The sequence below is a fragment of the Styela clava genome, chromosome 2, assembly GCF_964204865.1.
Source record: "Styela clava chromosome 2, kaStyClav1.hap1.2, whole genome shotgun sequence".
Classification (NCBI taxonomy): domain Eukaryota; kingdom Metazoa; phylum Chordata; class Ascidiacea; order Stolidobranchia; family Styelidae; genus Styela; species Styela clava.
In genome coordinates, this window is record NC_135251.1 from 10,703,550 (window position 1) to 10,730,985 (window position 27,436).

The window sequence follows — 27,436 nt, forward strand, 5'->3', positions numbered from 1 at the left end:
TAATTTATGTAACTTGGATGATAGTTAGGTTTTGCAAAATAGTTTGCGCCCGCAGTGAATTTCTGACTCGTTGCGGACTCATTCAAACGCTGCGCGGACTCATTTGAGTTGGGAAACACTGCACTAGAACTTAGATGTCTACAGACCCCGATTGGTTTCAGAGTTCTATTTTTCATCCTTTGTTAATTAATGATATTAGTTATTTATATATTTGATTACAAACCCCCTTCTTGTACTCTGAAAAATCCCTTTCAGTAGACATTAAAATTGATCTTCATATTCACATTGTGCTCTAATGTTTTTTTATAAACCAAAGTTAATCCTATCTTCGTAAATCCAATATTTTAATTATTTATTTCCTTCATTTATATTCCTTTTCATATACCATAAAAATTATCCAAATACATTGGGTATAATTACCACAATTTGTTTTCCATATTATTAATTCGGACCTCCAGAAGTATGTGCACCAAGATGGCGCACAACCTGAACATAGTATGTGTATCAGGTTAGGGTTCAGGTTATGCGCCATCTTGGTGCACATACTTCGGGAGCGCCATTAATTCTCTAGAGTCTAGACCCCTAGTAAATTTTTTCTTAGTATGCATAGATCAACAAACCTGATAACTGACTTCAATCATTAGCCCCTTGTAATTGTGCTTTTTTACAATTATTTAAGTGTATAATACTCCATAATTAGATGTCATGTTACACACATAGTCATCCAATACCGTGAATCTTATCCATAACAGTGAATATGGGGGGAGCTAACTTAGATGACCGTATGGTCGTATCGCTCCCTTTAGTCTTTACCGTAAACAGTGTTTATTCATTAGTATTTATGCTTTCATATTTATATTTTCATATTTATATTTGTTTTGGTTGACGAATCTATAAATCGCTCTCTCTCTCTCTCTGAGAATATACTCCATGCTATCTCGTACCGGCGCCCATTTCGTTTGCTGCGGACAAAGTGACAATAGTCACTTTGGCTGCGGAGGAAGTGAGTGTATCAGACCGAAACGAAAATCAGCTGATGCTGGTTCGCGACTTTGACGTTGCGTGGTTTTTCCAAACGTAAGTTCACTCAGACTCGTTTGGTCATCTTTTGGGCAGTGCTACATAGCGTATAGATATAGCATGGAGATAACTTTTTAGTTCTCGAGTTTAGAATTTCTTGCATCCATCGATGCTTACATCCCCGATGCATACATAGGGTCTCATGTACTTTCTTACCTGAATAACTTCTAGTGGGCGTGGCGTAACAATTTTTGGATATATGATTCCTGACCCCTATCTGATGACGTCATCCAAAAATTACGTCACTGCGACGTCACAATAACGAAATACAGCTTGCCAAAGTATAGCGACGGTCACCCGTAATGGCGCCTACGAGTATGTCAACAAACTCAATACGTCAGCGACCTCTCTCTTATCGGGGTCGTTGTACAGAGCTCAAAATAAACACAAGAATCACAAGCGACTAAATTGTCGCCGAGGAACGTTCACGATATCCCATTCTGACCAATTTCTGTCCATCAATAGCTCATGTATCGTGCTACAATCTAAAATAGAGCGTTATACAATACAACTCTAACCAAGGCTTTAGACAAGCAGAAAATACATGTTATTTTACGCGATGGTTGAAGTTGGGTACCACACACATAAAGACTTATTATTTTATGTCCAGCAATAGCTCATGTATTGTGCTACGATCTATTAATAGGGTGATATACGATACCGCTCTGAGCTAGGCTTTAGACAAACAGAAAGAACATTTAATTCACGCAATGATTGAGGTTAGGTGCCGCAGACATAAAGACTTGTTATTTAATATCCAGAGACTGATCATGTATTGGGCCACATTTTATTAATAGGACGTGGAACGCTTTCACTCTATGCAAGGCTTTAGACAAGCAGAAACCGACATATTAATTTGCCTTAGCGCAATGAATGTAGTTTCTTACCTCGATAACTTATACTTATCTTAGCGTAACAATTTTTGCATATATCATTCCTGACCCTCACCTGACTTCGTCATCCAAAAATTACGTCAATGCGATGTCACAATAACGAAATCGAGCTTGCCCAATAATAGCGACCATAATGCAATCGTGATAAATACGCCTGTGTGTCCGCTATGGATGTAGTTTCTTACCTCAATAACTTATACTTATCTTAGCGTAACAATTATTGCATATAATAGTCCTGACCCTCACCTGACTTCATGTTCCAAAAATTACGTCAATGCGACTTCACAATAACGAAATAGTGCTTGCCTAATAATAGCGACCATAATGCAATCGTGATAAATACGCCTGTGTGTCCGCTATGGATGTAGTTTCTTATCTCAATAACTTCTAGTTAACTTAGCGAAACAATTTTTGCATATATCATTCCTGACCCTCACCTGACTTTGTCATCCAAAAATTACGTCACTGCAACGTCACAATAACGAAATAACGCTTGCCCAATATTAGCGACGATTACGAGCAATGCCACCTATGGATGTAGTTTTTTACCTCAATAACTTATACTTATCTTAGCGTAACAATTTTTGCATATATCATACCTGACCTTGTCCTGACTTCGTCATCTAAAAATTACGTCAATGCGAATTCACAATAACGAAATAGAGCTTGCTCAATAATAGCGACGATTACTATTAATGCCACCTATGGATGTAGTTTCTTACCTCAATAACTTATACTTATCTTAGCGTAACAATTATTGCATATATTATTCCTGACCCTCACCTGACTTCATGTTCCAAAAATTACGTCAATGCGACTTCACAATAACGAAATAGAGCTTGCCTAATAATAGCGACCATAATGCAATCGTGATAAATACGTCTGTGTGTCCGCTATGGATGTAGTTTCTTACCTCAATAACTTCTAGTTAACTTAGCGTAACAATTTTTGCATATAATATTCATGACCTTCACCTGACTTCGTCATCCAAAAATTACGTCACTGCAACGTCACAATAACGAAATAGAGATTGCTCAATAATAGCGACGATTACTATTAATGCCACCTATGGATGTAGTTTCTTACCTCAATAACTTATACTTATCTTAGCGTAACAATTATTGCATATATTATTCCTGACCCTCACCTGACTTCATGTTCCAAAAATTACGTCAATGCGACTTCACAATAACGAAATAGAGCTTGCCTAATAATAGCGACCATAATGCAATCGTGATAAATACGTCTGTGTGTCCGCTATGGATGTAGTTTCTTACCTCAATAACTTCTAGTTAACTTAGCGTAACAATTTTTGCATATAATATTCATGACTTTCACCTGACTTCGTCATCCAAAAATTACGTCACTCCAACGTCACAATAACGAAATAGAGCTTGCTCAATAGTAGCGACGATTACTATTAATGCCACCTATGGATGTAGTTTCTTACCTCAATAACTTATACTTATCTTAGCGTAACAATTATTGCATATATGATTCCTGACCCTCACCTGACTTCGTCATCCAAAAATTACGTCACTGCATCCTCCCAATCACGAACTAGAGCTTGCCTAATAATAGCGACGATAATAAAGCCGTAATAATGGCGCTTGCGAGTACGCTATGAGTGTATTTTTTTACCACACAACTAAAGCCTTGTTATTTGATGTCCTTCCGTACGTCATGTATTCGTCCTACCTTTATTCATAAGACGTGAAACAATGTTAAGATCCTTCAAATGTTAATACCACTACAATGTTTCCAGACCTTTTTCATCTTGCGGTTCACTAACAGCGAAATATTAAGAAAAATGTTTTCTGTTCTCATACCGATCTTTGAACTAAAAATGGTTAACAGAAATTTGACATAGTGGAGGAAGTGGTATAGTATTTGATCTCCAAGTAATTCAGGGGAAATGTGAAAAAGGATGAAAGAAGACCATATTTATAGGCTCTTCAATTTTCTAACTGTTGAAATTTGGAATGGATTCGACTTCAAGCGCAATCGATAATTAAGCATTCGTTCACAATCCTGAGTTAATTTCCAGGATGCATCTCTCATCTATCTGTCGTTACGTTTTAAATAGAACTTATAATCATATTGGATGATTGTAATGAGCAATGAGCTCAATAGGTAAATTATATGAGTAATTGTCAATTTCGTTTTTAATGTTTATGAAATGATCTATTCAATTTCCTCAGCACAGAAGCATCTTCTGACAAACTTCCGAAAAAAGAAAACTTTAAATACAATGATAGCAACGGCTATGTATAGGAACCCAATATGTCTAAACGTTTGTCTTTCGGTAGAACGTGGGTGTTCTATAAAATTATAGCGCTTTTCAAAATTGAAATAGGCACCAAACAAAGCCAAATTTTAATCAGAACAAGTAAAATGCCTATGTCATAGTCGCGCAGAGAAAGGGGAGTAAAATGGAAATCACAAATACAGCACACATTAAAGTAGTGCATAATTATTCACACGTCTGTCTCAAATATTTTCATTGTCCTTTTTGAGAATCTGAGTACCCTGTGTCAAAAGTCTTCCGAATCCGACTATAGGGATAGAATGTCAAGATTCGTAAAATATTTGCCTTTGTATATGTGGCACTACACTCATTGGGGGACCGTAAATTAATATGCCTGTTTCTCATTATCCAAAGTCCATCCAAAGTCTTAGTCCGGCAGATAAGGGGACCTTTTTGGCCCAAGTTTGATTTCAGACATAAATTTTTTTTTATTTGTGAGTATTCATCTTGGGGTCATTGCCCATCATTTCTACATGGGTGTGGAGTTTGCAGCCTTGAGCACTTTTTTTACGGCTCGATATTTGTATTAGTGTTTTTTGTCAAACCTGTGCATCATAATGACGCACAACCTGAACCATAACCTGTTACAATACTATGTTCAGGTTGTGCGCAATCTTGGTGCACAAACTACGCAAGCACCAAATTTACTAGGAAATAAAATCGATACTTTCTAGGTATTTGTTGAGCCCAGCTTTGGGTCGCGACCCATATACAGTATATGGAAATACTGTCGAAACATACGCGTAAAATAAAGAGTACTATTTCAAAATACCCGTTTTTTGTTGCAATTAACAGTACAAGCCTGCTAATGTAGTCGCCAGTGGTTCAAGTGGATATACACCCGGTGGAGAACAGTCAATTATTTGTTGGCGAGAATTGTTATGCAGCGGGATGATCACGACGACGCAGTGAAAGATAATGATATCACGAGAACAAGAATGAGAAAATTGCTACATTTTATAGTATATCCCTGGGAAAGAATGTAGTTCATTCTTATGTTCCATGCCAATGCTTTTCAAACTACCAAAGACTCTCAACACTTTTGCTTCTTCTCTTCTATAAAAATACATTGTTATTATATATTCGCATTTCCATCTGTTTGTTCGTGCTCCCAGATAACCGATCAGCGCCTCCAAGGAGGACGGGGTCCCCTTTCATGAAACCCTGTCATAAACTAAAAGAGGCGATCGTGCTTCTCTTGCCTGTTGTCATGCTGTCCCTGGAATTCAGCTACAACAAAAATTTCACGAAAACGGATTTTTAAATTTTATGATTTTAATAATATTCTCAACAATGAATGATATACGGGTGGTAAAATGCCAAGTTATTCCAAGAACATGATCATGTTTTGCAATTTACAACCAATATTTTGTATGTAACTTTGTTTGACAGAGCCCCAAGAGCTCTAACTACAAATATCAAAAATGTGAGGCTAAAATAGTCACACTACAACATTGTCAAATGTGCTGTATTTACGATAGATAACAGGTTTACCAAAAAGAATTACATGCAAAATGGTAAAATAAAGATCAATTCAGCAATATCTACTTGGTGATATTCATCTGTTGATGATTTTATGTGTTTGTTTCGGAAGTTTAATAACAGAAGTAATTGTGGTTGTTGGGGATGTTTTAAAAAAGGTTGCATGGAAAAAAGTTTTCACAAAATGTCAAGGTTTGATAGTAGTAGAGAAGTAGAAAAAATACTTCCATGTTTTTTTTTATTTGATAACCACGCCACAGAACTTCCCCGATAAGTATACGCAGCAATTGCGAGAGGCAGAAATGCTAAGATGGGATTTCATCGCATTATAAACCAATATTAGCAATTCTTATATATATTCGCGCATTCCCAGCTGAACAGCGTGAAAAAGATTGTACCCATCTACACACTTTAAGAACTATGTCAGATGAGCGTCATATTATCGAATATCAGTAAAGGAATAGTGCAAAGGGAAAAGACATATAAGGCGGAACTTTCAGTAGTATGCACTATGCAATCAAATAATCTTATTGTAGAATATATATTTAAAAACATTTCGTCACGCCAACTGCAGTCCGAAACTTTTTGTCTCTGGCTGAGCTTAGATACCAATTGGCACTCATGTAAACTGGTAAGACTGTAAGAGGCACGCGATGGAGCAGATACTAAGAGTATCCATCCCCCAGCTGTCATTTGAGTGGGTACTGCTGTTTTTATTGCAGATGTTACTGATCTTTTTGTATTAAAGATTTACTGGCATCACCGATTTAAGGATGTTGGAAACCAACCCGCAATATTACAAAACTTACTTTCAACACGCGGTTTGAATGAATGAAAAAGCTGAAACTAGTATTCTTTAGAACAGCATACAAATTCTATGGAATGAAATCATACACAAAAGCTCGTCAAAAACCTATAGCTCAATAATCAAATGGAATTTGATGCATGTGCGCAAAAATGTGCGCGTTACCACGTATAACCGAAGCACGCAGGAATATGCGTGTGATGTACTAGTATTCAAAACGTTTGACTCAACTATGTTGGCATAACAGGTGCACATCTCGGTTTCGCATACGCATACCTTCTATCTCCACAAGGATATATTAATTTTGCCAAAGTCAATGCAGCACTGAAAGGTTGCGGTTCTTCCAAAAGAAAACACGTTACACATCTTTAGATACCAGTGGATGGTATTACATGGCCTTGTTCGGAGTGAAAGACGAGGTCAAATATTCCAATCCAATTCAACTAATAAAATATTTCCCAAGTCCCTAAGCTTAAACTAGGAAAACGAAATGCCAGATGTAGTTTGAAGAGCGCAATAGAAAGTGGCTAGATGCTGTCGATGGATCTTGGTTTGTATTAGTGAAATAAACTACCATTTATTCTACTAAAATTGAATTTCTGACATTGTAAGGAGATTCAATGTTACTATGTATGAAAACCTAAACCATGTAGTTATGAAATAATTGTTTTTAACAAAAAGGTGCTCTTGAAGTATTTGTACCAAGATGGCGCACAACCTGAACACTGTATGGTTACCAGGTTAGGGTTCAGAATGTGCGTCATCTTGGACCGGATACTTTAAATCCACCTATAAAAAAAATTGCTCAAGATTACTCCACACCCACCTGGGTATCATTATATATGTCATATACATTATATCTAAACAATAAAAAAAAACTTTATGTCCCAAAACAATGTTAAGGCCCGATTCTGCCGGACTATCTTATCCAAAATGTATAGTTTACAAAAAACAAATTAATATATAAACCTCACTGATAAATGGTGGCAAAATACAAAATACACCCATATAATGTGCACGTAAATTAATATGTCCGTTTCTGCTTGTCTAAAGCCCTGCTTAGAGTGATATCGCGTAACGTCATATTAATATATTGTAGCCCAATACATGATCTATGGCTGGACATAAAATAACAAGTCCCTCCTTATGTGTGTGTGGTAGGGAGGCCGCTGCCCTCACTGAGTTTAACAAGTCCCTCCTTATGTGTGTGTGGTAGGGAGGCCGCTGCCCTCACTGAGTTCGTTAACGTAGTCGCAGACGCCATTACGGGTGATCAGCTCTATTTTGTTACTGTGACGTCGCATTGGCGTAATTTTTGGATGACGAAGTCAGGTGAAGGTCATGAATATTATATGCAAAAATTGTTACGCTAAGATAACTAGAAGTTATTGAGGTAAGAAACTACATCCATAGGTGTCATTACGAATATCGTCGCTATTATTGGGCAAGCTCTATTTCGTTATTGTGAATTCGCATTGACGTAATTTTTTGATGACGAAATCAGGTGAGGGTCAGGATTATTATATGCGAAAACTGTTACGCTAAGTTAACTAGAAGTTATTGAGGTACGAAACTACATCCATAGGTGTCATTACTAGTGATCGTCGCTATTATTGGGCAAGCGTTATTTCGTGATTGTGACGTTGCAGTGACGTAATTTTTGGATGACGAAGTCAGGTGAAGGTCATGAATATTATATGCAAAAATTGTTACGCTAAGTTAACTAGAAGTTATTAGGGTAAGAAACTACATCCATAGCGGACACACAGACGTATTTATCACGATTGCATTATGGTCGCTATTATTAGGCAAGCTCTATTTCGTTATTGTGAAGTCGCATTGACGTAATTTTTGGAACATGAAGTCAGGTGAGGGTCAGGAATAATATATGCAATAATTGTTACGCTAAGATAAGTATAAGTTATTGAGGTAAGAAACTACATCCATAGGTGGCATTAATAGTAATCGTCGCTATTATTGAGCAAGCTCTATTTCGTTATTGTGACGTTGCAGTGACGTAATTTTTGGATGACGAAGTCAGGTGAAGGTCATGAATATTATATGCAAAAATTGTTACGCTATGTTAACTAGAAGTTATTGAGGTAAGAAACTACATCCATAGCGGACACACAGACGTATTTATCACGATTGCATTATGGTCGCTATTATTAGGCAAGCTCTATTTCGTTATTGTGAAGTCGCATTGACGTAATTTTTGGAACATGAAGTTAGGTGAGGGTCAGGAATAATATATGCAATAATTGTTACGCTAAGATAAGTATAAGTTATTGAGGTAAGAAACTACATCCATAGGTGTCATTACGAATATCGTCGCTATTATTGGGCAAGCTCTATTTCGTTATTGTGAATTCGCATTGACGTAATTTTTTGATGACGAAATCAGGTGAGGGTCAGGATTATTATATGCGAAAACTGTTACGCTAAGTTAACTAGAAGTTATTGAGGTACGAAACTACATCCATAGGTGTCATTACTAGTGATCGTCGCTATTATTGGGCAAGCGTTATTTCGTGATTGTGACGTTGCAGTGACGTAATTTTTGGATGACGAAGTCAGGTGAAGGTCATGAATATTATATGCAAAAATTGTTACGCTATGTTAACTAGAAGTTATTGAGGTAAGAAACTACATCCATAGCGGACACACAGACGTATTTATCACGATTGCATTATGGTCGCTATTATTAGGCAAGCTCTATTTCGTTATTGTGAACTCGCATTGACGTAATTTTTGGAACATGAAGTTAGGTGAGGGTCATGAATATTATATGCAAAAATTGTTACGCTAAGATAACTAGAAGTTATTGAGGTAAGAAACTACATCCATAGGTGTCATTACGAATATCGTCGCTATTATTGGGCAAGCTCTATTTCGTTATTGTGAATTCGCATTGACGTAATTTTTTGATGACGAAATCAGGTGAGGGTCAGGATTATTATATGCGAAAACTGTTACGCTAAGTTAACTAGAAGTTATTGAGGTACGAAACTACATCCATAGGTGTCATTACTAGTGATCGTCGCTATTATTGGGCAAGCGTTATTTCGTGATTGTGACGTTGCAGTGACGTAATTTTTGGATGACGAAGTCAGGTGAAGGTCATGAATATTATATGCAAAAATTGTTACGCTAAGTTAACTAGAAGTTATTAAGGTAAGAAACTACATCCATAGCGGACACACAGACGTATTTATCACGATTGCATTATGGTCGCTATTATTAGGCAAGCTCTATTTCGTTATTGTGAAGTCGCATTGACGTAATTTTTGGAACATGAAGTCAGGTGAGGGTCAGGAATAATATATGCAATAATTGTTACGCTAAGATAAGTATAAGTTATTGAGGTAAGAAACTACATCCATAGGTGGCATTAATAGTAATCGTCGCTATTATTGAGCAAGCTCTATTTCGTTATTGTGACGTTGCAGTGACGTAATTTTTGGATGACGAAGTCAGGTGAAGGTCATGAATATTATATGCAAAAATTGTTACGCTATGTTAACTAGAAGTTATTGAGGTAAGAAACTACATCCATAGCGGACACACAGACGTATTTATCACGATTGCATTATGGTCGCTATTATTAGGCAAGCTCTATTTCGTTATTGTGAAGTCGCATTGACGTAATTTTTGGAACATGAAGTTAGGTGAGGGTCAGGAATAATATATGCAATAATTGTTACGCTAAGATAAGTATAAGTTATTGAGGTAAGAAACTACATCCATAGGTGGCATTAATAGTAATCGTCGCTATTATTGAGCAAGCTCTATTTCGTTATTGTGACGTTGCCGTGACGTAATTTTTGGATGACGAAGTCAGGTGAAGGTCATGAATATTATATGCAAAAATTGTTACGCTAAGATAACTAGAAGTTATTGAGGTAAGAAACTACATCCATAGCGGACACACAGACGTATTTATCACGATTGCATTATGGTCGCTATTATTAGGCAAGCTCTATTTCGTTATTGTGAATTCGCATTGACGTAATTTTTAGATGACGAAGTCAGGGCAAGGTCAGGTATGATATATGCAAAAATTGTTACGCTAAGATAAGTATAAGTTATTGAGGTAAAAAACTACATCCATAGGTGGCATTGCTCGTAATCGTCGCTAATATTGGGCAAGCGTTATTTCGTTATTGTGACGTTGCAGTGACGTAATTTTTGGATGACAAAGTCAGGTGAGGGTCAGGAATGATATATGCAAAAATTGTTTCGCTAAGTTAACTAGAAGTTATTGAGATAAGAAACTACATCCATAGCGGACACACAGACGTATTTATCACGATTGCATTATGGTCGCTATTATTAGGCAAGCTCTATTTCGTTATTGTGAAGTCGCATTGACGTAATTTTTGGAACATGAAGTTAGGTGAGGGTCAGGAATAATATATGCAATAATTGTTACGCTAAGATAAGTATAAGTTATTGAGGTAAGAAACTACATCCATAGGTGTCATTACGAATATCGTCGCTATTATTGGGCAAGCTCTATTTCGTTATTGTGAATTCGCATTGACGTAATTTTTTGATGACGAAATCAGGTGAGGGTCAGGATTATTATATGCGAAAACTGTTACGCTAAGTTAACTAGAAGTTATTGAGGTACGAAACTACATCCATAGGTGTCATTACTAGTGATCGTCGCTATTATTGGGCAAGCGTTATTTCGTGATTGTGACGTTGCAGTGACGTAATTTTTGGATGACGAAGTCAGGTGAAGGTCATGAATATTATATGCAAAAATTGTTACGCTATGTTAACTAGAAGTTATTGAGGTAAGAAACTACATCCATAGCGGACACACAGACGTATTTATCACGATTGCATTATGGTCGCTATTATTAGGCAAGCTCTATTTCGTTATTGTGAACTCGCATTGACGTAATTTTTGGAACATGAAGTTAGGTGAGGGTCATGAATATTATATGCAAAAATTGTTACGCTAAGATAACTAGAAGTTATTGAGGTAAGAAACTACATCCATAGGTGTCATTACGAATATCGTCGCTATTATTGGGCAAGCTCTATTTCGTTATTGTGAATTCGCATTGACGTAATTTTTTGATGACGAAATCAGGTGAGGGTCAGGATTATTATATGCGAAAACTGTTACGCTAAGTTAACTAGAAGTTATTGAGGTACGAAACTACATCCATAGGTGTCATTACTAGTGATCGTCGCTATTATTGGGCAAGCGTTATTTCGTGATTGTGACGTTGCAGTGACGTAATTTTTGGATGACGAAGTCAGGTGAAGGTCATGAATATTATATGCAAAAATTGTTACGCTAAGTTAACTAGAAGTTATTAAGGTAAGAAACTACATCCATAGCGGACACACAGACGTATTTATCACGATTGCATTATGGTCGCTATTATTAGGCAAGCTCTATTTCGTTATTGTGAAGTCGCATTGACGTAATTTTTGGAACATGAAGTCAGGTGAGGGTCAGGAATAATATATGCAATAATTGTTACGCTAAGATAAGTATAAGTTATTGAGGTAAGAAACTACATCCATAGGTGGCATTAATAGTAATCGTCGCTATTATTGAGCAAGCTCTATTTCGTTATTGTGACGTTGCAGTGACGTAATTTTTGGATGACGAAGTCAGGTGAAGGTCATGAATATTATATGCAAAAATTGTTACGCTATGTTAACTAGAAGTTATTGAGGTAAGAAACTACATCCATAGCGGACACACAGACGTATTTATCACGATTGCATTATGGTCGCTATTATTAGGCAAGCTCTATTTCGTTATTGTGAAGTCGCATTGACGTAATTTTTGGAACATGAAGTTAGGTGAGGGTCAGGAATAATATATGCAATAATTGTTACGCTAAGATAAGTATAAGTTATTGAGGTAAGAAACTACATCCATAGGTGGCATTAATAGTAATCGTCGCTATTATTGAGCAAGCTCTATTTCGTTATTGTGACGTTGCCGTGACGTAATTTTTGGATGACGAAGTCAGGTGAAGGTCATGAATATTATATGCAAAAATTGTTACGCTAAGATAACTAGAAGTTATTGAGGTAAGAAACTACATCCATAGCGGACACACAGACGTATTTATCACGATTGCATTATGGTCGCTATTATTAGGCAAGCTCTATTTCGTTATTGTGAATTCGCATTGACGTAATTTTTAGATGACGAAGTCAGGGCAAGGTCAGGTATGATATATGCAAAAATTGTTACGCTAAGATAAGTATAAGTTATTGAGGTAAAAAACTACATCCATAGGTGGCATTGCTCGTAATCGTCGCTAATATTGGGCAAGCGTTATTTCGTTATTGTGACGTTGCAGTGACGTAATTTTTGGATGACAAAGTCAGGTGAGGGTCAGGAATGATATATGCAAAAATTGTTTCGCTAAGTTAACTAGAAGTTATTGAGATAAGAAACTACATCCATAGCGGACACACAGGCGTATTTATCACGATTGCATTATGGTCGCTATTATTAGGCAAGCACTATTTCGTTATTGTGAAGTCGCATTGACGTAATTTTTGGAACATGAAGTCAGGTGAGGGTCAGGACTATTATATGCAATAATTGTTACGCTAAGATAAGTATAAGTTATTGAGGTAAGAAACTACATCCATAGCGGACACACAGGCGTATTTATCACGATTGCATTATGGTCGCTATTATTGGGCAAGCTCGATTTCGTTATTGTGACATCGCATTGACGTAATTTTTGGATGACGAAGTCAGGTGAGGGTCAGGAATGATATATGCAAAAATTGTTACGCTAAGATAAGTATAAGTTATCGAGGTAAGAAACTACATTCATTGCGCTAAGGCAAATTAATATGTCGGTTTCTGCTTGTCTAAAGCCTTGCATAGAGTGAAAGCGTTCCACGTCCTATTAATAAAATGTGGCCCAATACATGATCAGTCTCTGGATATTAAATAACAAGTCTTTATGTCTGCGGCACCTAACCTCAATCATTGCGTGAATTAAGTGTTCTTTCTGTTTGTCTAAAGCCTAGCTCAGAGCGGTATCGTATATCACCCTATTAATAGATCGTAGCACAATACATGAGCTATTGCTGGACATAAAATAATAAGTCTTTATGTGTGTGGTACCCAACTTCAACCATCGCGTAAAATAACATGTATTTTCTGCTTGTCTAAAGCCTTGGTTAGAGTTGTATTGTATAACGCTCTATTTTAGATTGTAGCACGATACATGAGCTATTGATGGACAGAAATTGGTCAGAATGGGATATCGTGTATGGTGGCCCATCGTTGTCACGCGTAAAATTGAAAATAAAAATAAAAAATAAAATAAAAAACCGAAAATAAAAAAATAGTTGTGAAAAAACATAAAAATAATTGAAAAAAAATGATAAAAAAAATTAAAATTAAAAAAAAAATCGAAAATAAAAACGAAAAAAATAGAATGGTAAAAAAAAAATTAAAAAAAAAAAAATTTGAAAAAAAAAAAAAAAAAAAAATTGAATAAAAAGAAAATAAAAAGGTTGACAACGATGGTCCGCCTCGTGGCCCATCGTTGTCACGCGTTTTTATTTTTAGAAAATTTGCTTCTGCTTGGGACCAACGTTGTCAGGAATAATCCTACGCGCACAAATGTGTTCCCTGGGTTTCCAACTCACTACTGACTTTCTTGAGCAATATTCAATATGAAAATGTTCTATAAATTCTCCATGCTACAAGTTTAACAAGACGTAATCTATTTATAATAATTATAAGAGAATATAGAATTGAATACGAAAATTCGGAAAATTTGTTTTTACGTGTAGAAGGTAATTGAATTGGAGAATGCTGCTTAACTACTCAGTTGTCTGGACACTCGCGATGCCGGTACCGTACCGTCTTACCAAATACCGGTAGTCGGTTATAGTCCCTTTGCGTCTGACCGTACCGGTAGCCATGCAATCACTCATGAAAGAATAGGAGATACGGATAGTCTCGTAGAATATAGACTACTGAGACACTCTCTGCGCCTGCCCCATACCGTGCAGTACCGATCCAGACAAATGATAAATCGCCCGTGCTCAACCATTTATTTCAATCCATACCTCGATCCTAGTAGAATATAGTGAGTCGAGGTATGAATTGAAATAAATGGTTGAGCAAGGGCGATTTATCATTTGTCTGGATCGGTACGTTACGGCTGTACGGTATGGGGCAGGCGCAGAGAGTGTTTCAGTAGTCTATATTCCACGAGACTATCCGTATCTCCCATTCTTTCATGAGTGATTGCATGGTCAGACGGTACCGTACCGGCATCGCACGAGTGTCCAGACAACTGAGCAGTTAAGCAGCATTTTCAAATTAAATTACCTTCTACAAGTAAAAACAAATTTTCGTATTCAATTCTATATTCTCTTATCATTATTATAATTATATTGCTTGTGGTTGAACTTGTAGCATGAAGAATTTATAGAACATTTTTATGTTGAATTTATTAAATATTGCTCATGAAAATCAGTAGTGAGTTAGAAACCCAGGAAACACATTTGTGCGTGTAGGATTAAGCCTGACAACGTTGGTCCCAAGCAGCATCAAATTTTCTAAAAATAAAAACGCGTGACAACGATGGGCCACGAGGCGGACCATCGTTGTCAACCTTTTTATTTTCTTTTTATCTAATTTTTTTTTTTCAATTTTTTTTTTAATTTTTTTTTTTTTGTTTTTTTTTTCGTTTTATTTTTTTAATTTCAATTTTTTTTTTCATTTCTTTTTTTTCAATTATTTTTTTTTTCACAACTATTTTTTTATTTTCGCTTTTTCATTTTATTTTTTCATTTTTTTTTTAATTTTACGCGTGACAACGATGGGCCACCATAATCGTGAACGTTCCTCGGCGACAATTTAGTCGCTTGTGATTCTTGTGTTTATTTTGAGCTCTGTACAACGACCCCGATAAGAGAGAGGTCGCTGACGTATTGAGTTTGTTGACATACTCGTAGGCGCCATTACGGGTGACCGTCGCTATACTTTGGCAAGCTGTATTTCGTTATTGTGACGTCGCAGTGACGTAATTTTTGGATGACGTCATCAGATAGGGGTCAGGAGTCATATATCCAAAAATTGTTACGCCACGCCCACTAGAAGTTATTCAGGTAAGAAAGTACATGAGACCCGCACACATATCCATGTATCTGCTGTATCTTCAGATCTTAAATAGGCTACCGGTACTACGGTACCGGTACCGTATAAGTTAGTGACTAATGGCTGTCAAACACAGAATAATATAGGAAGTTGAATTTGATAGAGTTGAGTGAATTTCCGACACTCCCGAGCCAAATTTAAAATATTTTTTTTGAACCAGCTTAACTTCAGTTATGTGGTTATACATGCAGACTGCATGGTGTCTTCATTTTCAGATTTTAGTCATGATTTAGGTCCGTAGGTTGTTTATCCCGTATTTCAGTATTTAGCTGACAAATCTGGAGTGGAAGTGGTTACTCCTTTACAACCCATGGGCCAGGGCCACGGCTCATCGAATTTGGTCTCGGCCCATCAGGCTATGGCCTTTCAAGTTGTGTGGAGAGACTATTCACTTGGCTAACACAGACACTCGTCGAACTCATAATACTGTAATAGAACTATAATGCTGTAATGTGAAGAATCTGAACAAAATTTTGTCCTAACCCTAACCTGGTACACATACTACAGGAGTATTCTTTACGGGATAAATATAGAAATATTTCCTATCCTATCCGGTTTGTTCCCCATGCCCATACTGAGTGTAAAGTTGTTTAGAGTTGAGAATAGTATTGGAATCATTTTCATTTCAACTCAATTTGCTTCCCTTCTGCCCTTTTTACAGTTTTTTTTGAATATCTCTTAATGATCTGTGGAATTTGCTAATCTTGCACTCACAAAACCAAACTCCAATATCCAGATATCTGAGATATCTAAAACTTTTTATCAAATATGACAAAAATTTTGATTGTAATCTTATATTTGAAATATTGAATACAATGTACAGATGTATGGTTTTTTCTCAATTCATGGTTTCTATGTTGAACCGTAAATATATACTACTACGGTTGAAACTATCTTGGCTTTATGATTCCAGATGAATGGTTATCGAATATTGTAAAAGTAAATTTAACTCTGCTTCAGTGAATTGAAAATTTTTTAACATCCAATCATCCATCTATTTTTCAGCCTGAAAGTTCATGCAGACATGAGCAATTGACAATTATTTATGAACTATATATGTACTAGGAAATTTTCATTTGAACTACTAACAACTAATGTTTGCCAATCACTTATCATGACAGGGATAGATTGGGAAGAATAAACAAATACCAAGGTAAGTGAAGGTAAATCAAATATTTGCATTGTCTGTGACTACTTTATTGTTAGATTTTGGCAGCGTGAGTAAGAACTTGTCATTAATCTATTCACTTTTGCTGAGGCGGCATGATTGTGGTGTTATTTAGATGAAGTTGTTCTACTCAGTCATGCTCCATTAACTATTTCTCAAAAAATTGTCTCCATAATGATGTTAAGTATTGGGTTACTGTGATCAGTCATACCTGAATGATTTCCAATAGTAGAAGAGTAAAAGAGTATTATTTAGCAGTGAAGTTATAAAATCTTACAATTGCCTATTTTAGTCACAAATAATTTCATGTAGTTGATGCAGCATTTTGATACACTACAACAATGTATTTTGAGATTGAAATTTGTTCTTATTAAAGGTTTGTATTTGTTTGAATTAGTAAATGTATTTGAGATGAGCTAATTTATTTGAGTTGTGAAAGTCTATCTGCAATGAGATGTCTACATGTGTATTTCACATCTGGGCCATTTCATAGATGAAACATGAAATATTCTTCATCATTCTTTACCTATTACTGCATTAGTTCGTTTGTGAAATTTAGTGAATTTTATCTTAGTTTCCGATGTACTCATTTGCAACCTTAGTTTTTTCTGTGTTAGCAGGTTAGCAGAGGGCGAAGGTTATTTTCTGGTTGATGTTGCAATATTCAATGAACATGTTTTTCGCTTGACTCAAACTGCATATGTCAAATTGTTTAGCTAGTCCTTTTTATAGCTTTTAGCTTTTCTCATGTTGCTACTAGCCTGAGAACTACCGTTTTATGTCACCCACCCAGTTGCAGTTTGAGTTCTACCTTGTCAGGGTTATATCTATGTCATAAATCACTGAATTAATAAACTTATTGAAATAAGTGATATTATAGTATGGTAGAGCACATGCTTAATTGAGGTAAACCCCATGCCATGCAATAGTAGCACTATTATTATTCATCCTCTACACTTAGTAATGTCTAGTTTACTCTAACTTTGTCCAATGCCATATTTTGCTTTATATGTCTCTGTATAGCTGTGCTTTAATTTTCTCTGGTTTTTAATTATGAACCTATTTAACCAACTTTATTTCATGTTTAAGTCTTATTTTTTTTTCTCAACAATCTTTTGTTTTGTGCTTCCTCAATTTTGGGTTTCCAATAAATTTAACGGTTTTATGTTATACCTTCTAGTACTTCTGCGAATTAAAGAACCTGACCGAAAATGACTGAAAGATTGAGTTCGTACTATTCGATGGAATCTGGAGATTGGGAAGATGCCTGGAACGATTCGTAAGTTGAAATTTTGTTATTATTTTCTTGGGGGTTATTTCAAAGAAAAAGACTTGGCAATCAAGAAATAATTTGGACCTCCTGAAGTATGCGCATCAAGATGGCGCACAACCTGAACTCAGGTTGTGTACCATGTTAGGGTTTAGGTTATGCGACATCTTGGTGCGCATACTTCAGGAGCACCAATAATTTTGTATAATATGGAAATAAAGGAATATTTAATTCTATTGTATTGTATTATAAATTGTGTCATGTTTAACAAAAAATATATTGGGAGTCTATTTATATTTATTGAATAAGTCTGGATTTGAAATTGCTGAATAATTATGTTTGAAAAATTGAGTATATCCATATCCTAATTGTGTCTTTTCAATAAAGAAGTCAACATAATATTGCACGAGTCTGAATTTGGAAATGCTGGAAAGTCATAATATACAGTAATTACTGTATATTGGTTTATTGATTCATGGTAGATATCCCTGAAAACCTATCATTTCCACCTGGATGACGATGATAATGTTTAGTAAGCTTATCCGTCAGGCTTGTTTTCATTTATTTTTTTTCAACTTCCTTCATGTTTATGATATTGTGCTAGTGATCCCGCCTTCTCTCAAACTCAATGATTAATCCTCAAATCTCAATTCTCAATACATAGTTTCGTTTTCAGTGGGGAGTTATGTCAATTATCTATAGGAGTGTGCTTTCTTATTATTGGTTCAAGATGATTAATAATAATGGAAACGCAAAATTCAATATTTTTAAAAATTACCTTAATTACTTCATGTTAGTTTGCTCACATTCATTTGGATTTTAAATGCACTTATTGTACCATGTGTATTACACTTAGTGTGAGATATAGGGATGTAGACAAAATTTAATGATGCTGATGATATTACAAATCCACTTAGATATCATGTAAACGAAAGGTTTTCAACCCTTTCAACATTCCAGAGGCACCAGGAACCCCCTGTGCAATAGATAAATTGTTATTTTTTGTCTGAATTGTATAAATTATAAATATGTCTACAGTATAAGTAAACCTAATACCGACAAAACAAACGAAACAATCTTCAAAGTGTGTAAAGTTTATTAATAAAAGTGGTAAACCTAATAGGTGTTTGATTATATTAAAACAATATACATATATATTAACATAGACTTCGGGATTTCAATGTAAAAATTAGAAAAACAGGACCCTAGGGTTTTGCGGTACCCAGGTTGAAAACTGATGATATAAACACACAGTTACATAATTATAGCAATTTATATAAGATAACCTGATATATTGCGGCATTGCGTTAGTTTTATATTTGCAAGCTTGTTTCGCTTCCTGTAATTATCAATTTGCATATTGATTACGTAAATTGATATGAACTGTGTTGCTCTATATACTTTGACATCTCATTAAAAACTGATTTGAACTGGTATTCTATTCATTTACATTTTCATGTTATTATATCACAAACCAAAAAATTTCATTGATAAAACAGTAACTTTGACTCCGTCTTATTTTTCAAAATAGAACTTTTTACTGATAGCTTTAATTTCTATTTTTGTGTAAACCATGGCCTTTGATTCATCACTTTAAGTTGGCTAATTATAGGTGTTATTGCTATGTTATTGATACATAAAAGAAAGAGCTCATGAATGGATTGCAATAGCTATAATTATTTGAATATTCCTATGATTGTGTCACAAGCATGTGTTTGCATAACTTTTAAATCCAATGAGTGTCAGATTCGTAACAGGAAATTGAATGCTTGGCATAATGACGCTAATGCATCACTTCTGTTGCAAGCTGCTTTGTAGCTATGCAACATTGAATTATTTGTGGACTTTCACTTCATTGTTTGAAGATAATTGATATATTTTATGCTTGTCATGGATTCTCAGAGATCAGTGTTAAAAAAATTTGTCCTAAAGCCAAAAATAACATTCCGCAGCATATAAAATATTGGTGTGGAGGTGGAGTACCAATTACAATGTAAAAAATGCAACCCATTTGTTTTTGTATTCACTTGTTATTGTCTTAACAGCTTTCTATTCATCAGGGTAGCTCAAATATTTGTCTGTACAAGTAGGCTTGAGATATTTTAAGTAGGGTAATAGTGTGCACAATAAAAACAACACTTCAAATGTGTCATGATTTGGACACACATAAATCAAGAAATGGTTTGGTTATTTAGACTTGATTATTTATGATAGAGATGATCCTAGGTTTTCCATAAGCTGAAATAAGCAATTTGGTATTTGTTTTATTTAATACACCAAAATTTCTTCTATGCAAAATTACTTATCATAAGGTTCTGGCTCTAGAGTTGATCTGTGGATAAATTCTGATCAAAATCGATAGTAAATTTTATCCATTGCATCATATTTTAATGAGAAAATTACTACGAAAATAGATATGATACAACGCAAGATGACTTTAATCATGACCTGCCTGTTTATTACTTAGCTTATTTTTTTCCATACATCAGACATTTTAATGAAAAGTAATTGGCCTCGGGCCCTTTCTCAGTCAGTATGTCTTCAATGTCTCGTTTAAGGGCTGAACCATTTTGGTGGTAAATTTCGAATTTTACTTGTGATGGTAAAATGTCACTCCAGAAGTGTGTGTACCAATATGGAGGTAACTAATTTTGTTTGCCTACTTCACATCAAGTTGTGTAAAGGGACTGAAACCTATGGGCAGGGGGTATATTCACTTGGCTAACACAGACAGTCCCCGAACTCCTAATAGAACTAAAATAAGGAAAATCGGAATAAAAGTATGATCTAACCCTAACCTGGTACACACAATGTGGGAGTAGGAATAAATTAGTAAATAAATATTTCCCATTGCCTGACCAATGTTTTGCCAACTTACTCAGGATGAGGTATTATCATGGATGAGGTCGTGTTTGGTGACGTTATGAACGGAACACGCCACGGATATGACGATCAATCTCTTGATAATCATAGCTTAACGGATGCAATAAACAAGATGAGCTCATATTCCGTTTGTTTATGTCGCTGTCATTGAAACACGTAAAGTCGCAATTACCTGGAATGTACGCTGTCTTTAATTATTAATACTCTTTAAAATTGATCCATTTATATACTTATCATTTTGAGTTGATGGACACATGTAATGTAGTTGATAACATTGTTCATTTTACGATATTTTTTAAATCAAAATCGTTAAGATGTTATAGTCTCGTTCTCGAATGAGACATAGTTGACTTCATAGCGATTCATAACAATTTGGAGAAGCTTATTTTCACTTCACGATACAGTTATTATAACAATTAACGATAATAGACTACCGTTATATACAATTTGATTATTTATAAGGATATATATAAAAGGACCACAAACCTCATTTATTCGCTAATTTTTGCCAAAACTTTCGGATAATCGCAATAGATAACAATGTAAATAATCGTTGACAAGACATGATCCGTCTTCACGCTACAATCTAAATCCTGTCACCGACGAGCTAAGTTAATTGACCGCAATGTTGTCGATGATTTTTTTCTTCGTGTTGAGGAAATTCACGTACTGTATTGAACTTCGTGAGATATGGCCTTCGATCGCTCCGATGTCACCGCGTTCTCGTATACTTTTTTCACTCTAATATTTCATGTCGTTGGAGCGAAACGGGATTTTTGTGAAGAATCCCATCATGTTGGGTATTGGGTTTCTGATACAGGGTTTTGCAAGTATTGTATGCTGTTAAATTCGTTTCCATTTGTATCAAAAGTATACATACTTCACAACTACTTAAAATATTTATTGTTTTTGTATCGCACACGACCGTTCTTCCCGCATACCCAAGCCCCCTTAACATGACTTCCGTTCGAGGGCGCTCTTTGACAGGCCGGTTGATCCAAAAATAATCACGTGATGTTTGCTGTCGAATTCAAATAAATATTTGATAACCTGTTTTGCTCTATCGAGAGTTTTAAAATTAGACCCCAAATTTAAAATGACGAACGCTATGAATGTATTAATTGCATTCATCATGAATATTCATAAGAAAATGCATTTGTAATATTGTTTTGTACTTGTTACTACGCATAACGGTCGTTTCGGGTAAAGGAAAGAATGCACGCACATCATTAATTTCATCTTGTAAAGATAGTCGTTGCCATAGTGTACCGTATATCTTCGGAATTTGGGCATCTTTTTGTCAAATACTTACCAATCACACAAATATTGAATAGCCATAAATTATATCAACTCCATGCTTCCGAAAACAAATAATTAACTAATCCCATGTCCGACATGGACTGTAACCGGACAAGAGGCCGTTGTTCGCCATATGATTAAGCCGTCTTATCGACTGTCCTCTCCCCATGCATAGGAGATATATACATGGGTGAGCTGTCGCCGGAACACACCGGAACGGTGTTCCGTTTGTAGGACATTGTATTTCATTTGCGTTCCTGTTGTTGAAATGAAATTATGGTAAAAAAAGTCTAATTTCTCTGGTAAACCTAGTTATTAATTTATGTAATGTTACATCATAATTCGTAATTCTTTTTAGATCACATCACGCAAATAATTAGTACATCAGTAACGTGTAATAGATGTTTCCCCGACCTTTGGCCCCATTGAAATTCATCCCGTACCTTTTTAATAATAACATTTGTATTGAATCGCTATGAATATTCTTGTAATTTTACAAAGACATAGTTCCGATAACTTCTTCATATTTTATTGTAGTTCTTCGGCTCTGTCTTAGACCAGACAAAGATTTCTGTGAACGTCCGCGTCGTGTTGTGAATATATTACATTTTTGCAAATTAGGTGCGTTCCAGTTGTTACGATTTTTCCAGCTCATCACTGGATATATATATATATATGTAAATCATATCGTATATGTTATTTTTATTCTTGTTGCACATATCGCTTGCTGGGATTATATCCAAGTGAAATTAATGAAAATAAATTAAAACAAAATCCGGTGGCGAGGCTTGTTCCAGTGATACTCATCTACAAAAAAATTTGCGAATATTTTTCTTCGGGTTATCTCGTAGTAAATTTTGACTACGCTTTAGTTATCACGTTTGGTAGCACTGGGGGTGTCAGATATGCCGGAATTACGCAGCCCGATTGGCTACCGAATCGAGAAAGGAGAAATGCCCATTCCTCGGACATTTCAAGCACGAGCCGGTGGAGTCATGTGGTATACAATAGTGTTTACAGATCCTTTATGAGTGATGACCTTATGATAAGTAGGATAAGTCTGTCATAGATGTGGATTTGTCACGTGTTTTCCGTTTTGAGGGAGTTATTGTTTGGTATTCGAAATTTTCTCGAATTAAATACTTCAATTTAATATACAGATTTTACGTAGTAGATTGAATTTTAATTCAATTCGTTTGATAGGCGATTTTATCATTATCATTTTGTATAAAATGATCCATCCATAGTCGGTAGTTGAACTCTTTTATTTCAGATAAGAACCGTTTTTTTAGTAAAAGGGATCTTAGTTCAGTTATTTGTATTTCGTTTCGTTCTGGATTTATTCAGCTCTTAGCAAATTTAGTGTTCTCTCTATAGTATAGAAATCCTTGTATAAATTTTTAAGGCAATCTTGCTAAAATCAATCGATCAAAGCGATTTTTGCTAAAATCGAAGCGATTTTTACTCGTTAAAGCGTAGGCACCGCTGTTAGAAAAGCGTTGCGTGTCGTCTCTTACGCTCCGTTGTTGTTACGTTTAGCGATAAGCTTCATTGCGTATCACGTGGTTTGTCGATCAGGTGATGTTCGCGTGATTGTCGGTCTGTTGATTAAAATAAAAACTTGCTAAAGCGAGTAAGGCGCCGGGTCTTTGATTCATACAATTTTAAAGAAACACAATGCGGTATTGATCGTGTTTACAAGTACGGACCACAACAATATACCGAGCAATAATAATTGAAAAAAAAACAGTGCGCGATTGACCTAGCACTGAAACAGTCCATAGTCAAATAAAATTGACATAAACATTTGTGATATTGATTGGGTTTCTGCGGGACTAACTAGTAACTACTTATCCTTATTCTTTGTTTTGCACCGGTGGATCCGTATGTATGCAATACAGCTATGCAAGGGTGAAGATAGCTATTATAAGTGATTCGAAAGTATGACTGACGATACGTTACAGAAATATATTTGTGTTAGTGTGCATCAGGACTCTTGGAATCACTAATAAAATCAATTATCTCCAATACGTCGATATGAAAATGAGTTGAATTTTTGGGTACTCCCGAAGTATGTGAACCAAGATGGTGGACACCGGAACGTAGTACGTGTACCAGGTTAGGCCATAATTTTATTCCAATTTTCCTCATTTTAGTTATAATACAAGTTCGGGGACTAGCCAAGTGACTTAATTATGGCCTAACCCTAACCTGGTAGACATACTACGTTCCGGTGTCCGCCATCATGGTTCAGATACTATGGGAGTACCAAGAATTGTGTTTGTTTCCAATACGTCATTATGAAGGTAGAGTGAATTTTGGGTCGGTTAATTTATCGAGAAAACCTTTGTCGCTAATCGTTGTATTTTTTCGAATCCATACCACTGCCCGTGTTTACTTTGAGCACAGGCCTACAGTTTTAATATTTAGCTTAACCTTGAACTTATCAATTTTACCTGCGAACGACCTCCCCTCGAATGAGCTGTCAAAGCCCGGCTGTCAACTTTCACGCAAAAACACGCTATAGACGGATTCCGCCGAATCGCCCGAAGTTAAAACATGAATATCGGTCGGAGACCGGAGACTTATCGATCGAAACTGCGGTTTCGATTCTTGACACCGTGTGTCCCATCACTATTTAATTAATAACTCGCTTATTATACGACATAATTCATCCAAAATCAATAAGCTTCTGATCCGAGATATGATGAAGGGACATGCAAAATTTGGAGCAGATTCATCCAACAGACAGACAGACAGACAAACAGACAAATACCCATCAACATACTTATCGATCTTTAGACAACAACGTGCTTTATTTTTTTATTCCAGAGAATTAAAATCATAAATGTGACATGTGTAAATTTGTGAACACTATCTCGATTACCCTTGACTAAGCATTTGGTTCCTGCGATCATGTTATGTGTACTAATAACAGTATATATTTTCGGCGACGTGTCATAACATTTCGGATTTTCTTTCCTAGGTATCGCTGCTTTACTTATTATGCCAAATAATTACAATTATAAATGTGACATGTGTATATTTGTGAACACTCTCTCGATTACCCTTGCTAAGCCTTTATTCCCAGCGCTCATGTTATGTGTACTAATAACAGTACATATTTTCGGCAACCTGTCATAACAATTCGGGATTTCCTTTGCTATAGTTTTAGCTTTTGGTGATATTTTTTTCCTTCTTTATAAGCTATAAAATTTCCCAAATATTTGAGGATAGTTAGTTCGAATCAGTTTTTGTGAAGGTAGTTTTCGTGTTTGTATTCATCACTTAGAACAGAGTATTTATCGAATGCGTCTTGTAGCAACACGGGAAAGTTTTGTATAAAAGAATATGCTTCAGCGTTTTTTGTATCATCATAGCCATTTAAAGAAACTTCACACTAAAAATTCCAATTTTACAACCATTCAATTTTCCAGCGAATTTTTTTTATTGAGTATGACACTAATTTCCTCTTGCCAGAAATCCTGGAAAGTTGGGGTCGTATTGTACAAAGTTAACGACCTGTGATAAAATGGAAAATTTTTTTATAAAGAAGTCTTGCGTTTCAGTTTTGACAGTCGAGAAATTCGAACTTTTTGACTGTGCTCGCTTGAGCACAGAGCCTGCTTCGTCAGAAAACCCGATTTATTTTTAACTCAAGTTTTTGTAGCGAATGCTTATACTAGCGGTTCCCAACTTTTTTCGTTAAATTCTCTTCCCCGGTCATTTTGGAACTGTTTCTACTTTCTTCACTTTGCATAAAAAGTACTTTATTCATCCAATCTTTAATGGATTCGTCGCCAATGATATTCGCAACCCTGCACGGTTTAAGTAGTTTATAATGTGCGCATAAATAACTAATATTGTGATAATTGGAAAAAACTAAAGAATAGTAGTAATACTACCGCAAATACAAAGGAAAATGTCTCCCAGGAATGACAAAATTCCACCCCGGTTGTCAAACGTACGCCAATTTTTGCAAGCCGGTAATCCTAGACCTAGGCCTATAAAGTCACGGTCGCTTCGAAAGTGGCGTGAGGTTATTATTATTGTGACGTAAGAATGGCGTGATTTGTATTAATGAATTTAGAAATTCTGTAAATCAGTCAGTTGTCGCCGATGAAAATGTGCGGTTCTTGGCTTTGCTTCTGTGGATGCCGGTCTGGAGAAAACTTGTCGTAAGCATGTTTTTGTACTAGTTAATTAAATACTTTTACAGGCAGTTGGGCAGCTAGTTTTTGTAATGAAATCTATAGACCTGAAAGTCTCGTTTTGTCGTTCAGTAACCGCTTACAGGTCAGGCTTGCAGGTTTTCGGTAAATAACACTCGCCTCTCCGTCAGTTTTTACATGCAATCCTTTTTTTGTGCATTTTACTGACATGGTATCATATTACAAGTGCGAATGTATCAAACTTATGCAATTAATGTACCTGGAATATTGTTCTTGGCAAACTAACCAGACCCGCGTTAATGCTATTCTGTGAGCATATTATTATATTGATGTCGCTCGTTTATAGGTCTCTCGTTGACCTAAAATGGGACATCTTCGAACTCGTCCTCGAATCGCCTTTTGACCTCTATGCAGTGTGTTCCCCAGCGTTTTCTTTTTTGGGGCGGTGTTTCCAAATTTAGGAGGTGGTAGATATTTTGTTATTAGTGATAAAACTATTTGTAACTTATAAAAATGTGTTATAAATATACCAAAATAAATGCCTCCAAATTGGTTCGCTTTCAATGAATATGTGCTAACAATTTCGCTATTATAGGCCATTACTTTATCAACAGGTACGGTGATATCCCTGCACCCAATACCACTAAAATTTTTAAGACCTCCCAAATTTTTGGTGTGGCACCGTACGTCAATTCTTGGTTTCGAAAACGCCTTGGCTTACACAGACGGTCCTCGAACTCGTAATTGAACTTATCGGAATAAAATTATGGCCTAACCCTAACCTGGTACAGACACCTACGAGAGTACCAAATAAGATGTACAGGTTAATAAAATGTTAAATTTTGCTTTCCATTTTAAAGTTGAACAAACATCGACCCTAGTCTTCCTCGTACGGTAC

General features: G+C 35.7%; 1 protein-coding gene across 3 annotated transcripts in view; it reads left to right on the plus strand.

The window, feature by feature from the left end:
• The first annotated feature begins 1,058 nt into the window (after window positions 1-1,058).
• The window catches only part of LOC120335843 (protein Aster-A-like), an 85,776-nt gene continuing 59,398 nt past the window's right edge, over window positions 1,059-27,436 (plus strand). Inside the window, exons 1-3 of one of the 3 annotated variants that reach the window (XM_039403455.2) lie at window positions 1,059-1,077; window positions 16,752-16,909; window positions 18,095-18,193. In XM_039403455.2, the coding sequence (XP_039259389.2) occupies window positions 18,126-18,193 (68 nt within the window). In that variant the 5' untranslated portion in view covers window positions 1,059-1,077; window positions 16,752-16,909; window positions 18,095-18,125. Of the gene's footprint in view, window positions 1,078-16,751; window positions 16,910-18,094; window positions 18,194-26,476; window positions 26,545-27,436 lie in introns of those variants that run through there. The other 2 variants (XM_039403454.2, XM_039403456.2) reach the window with 2 other exon arrangements.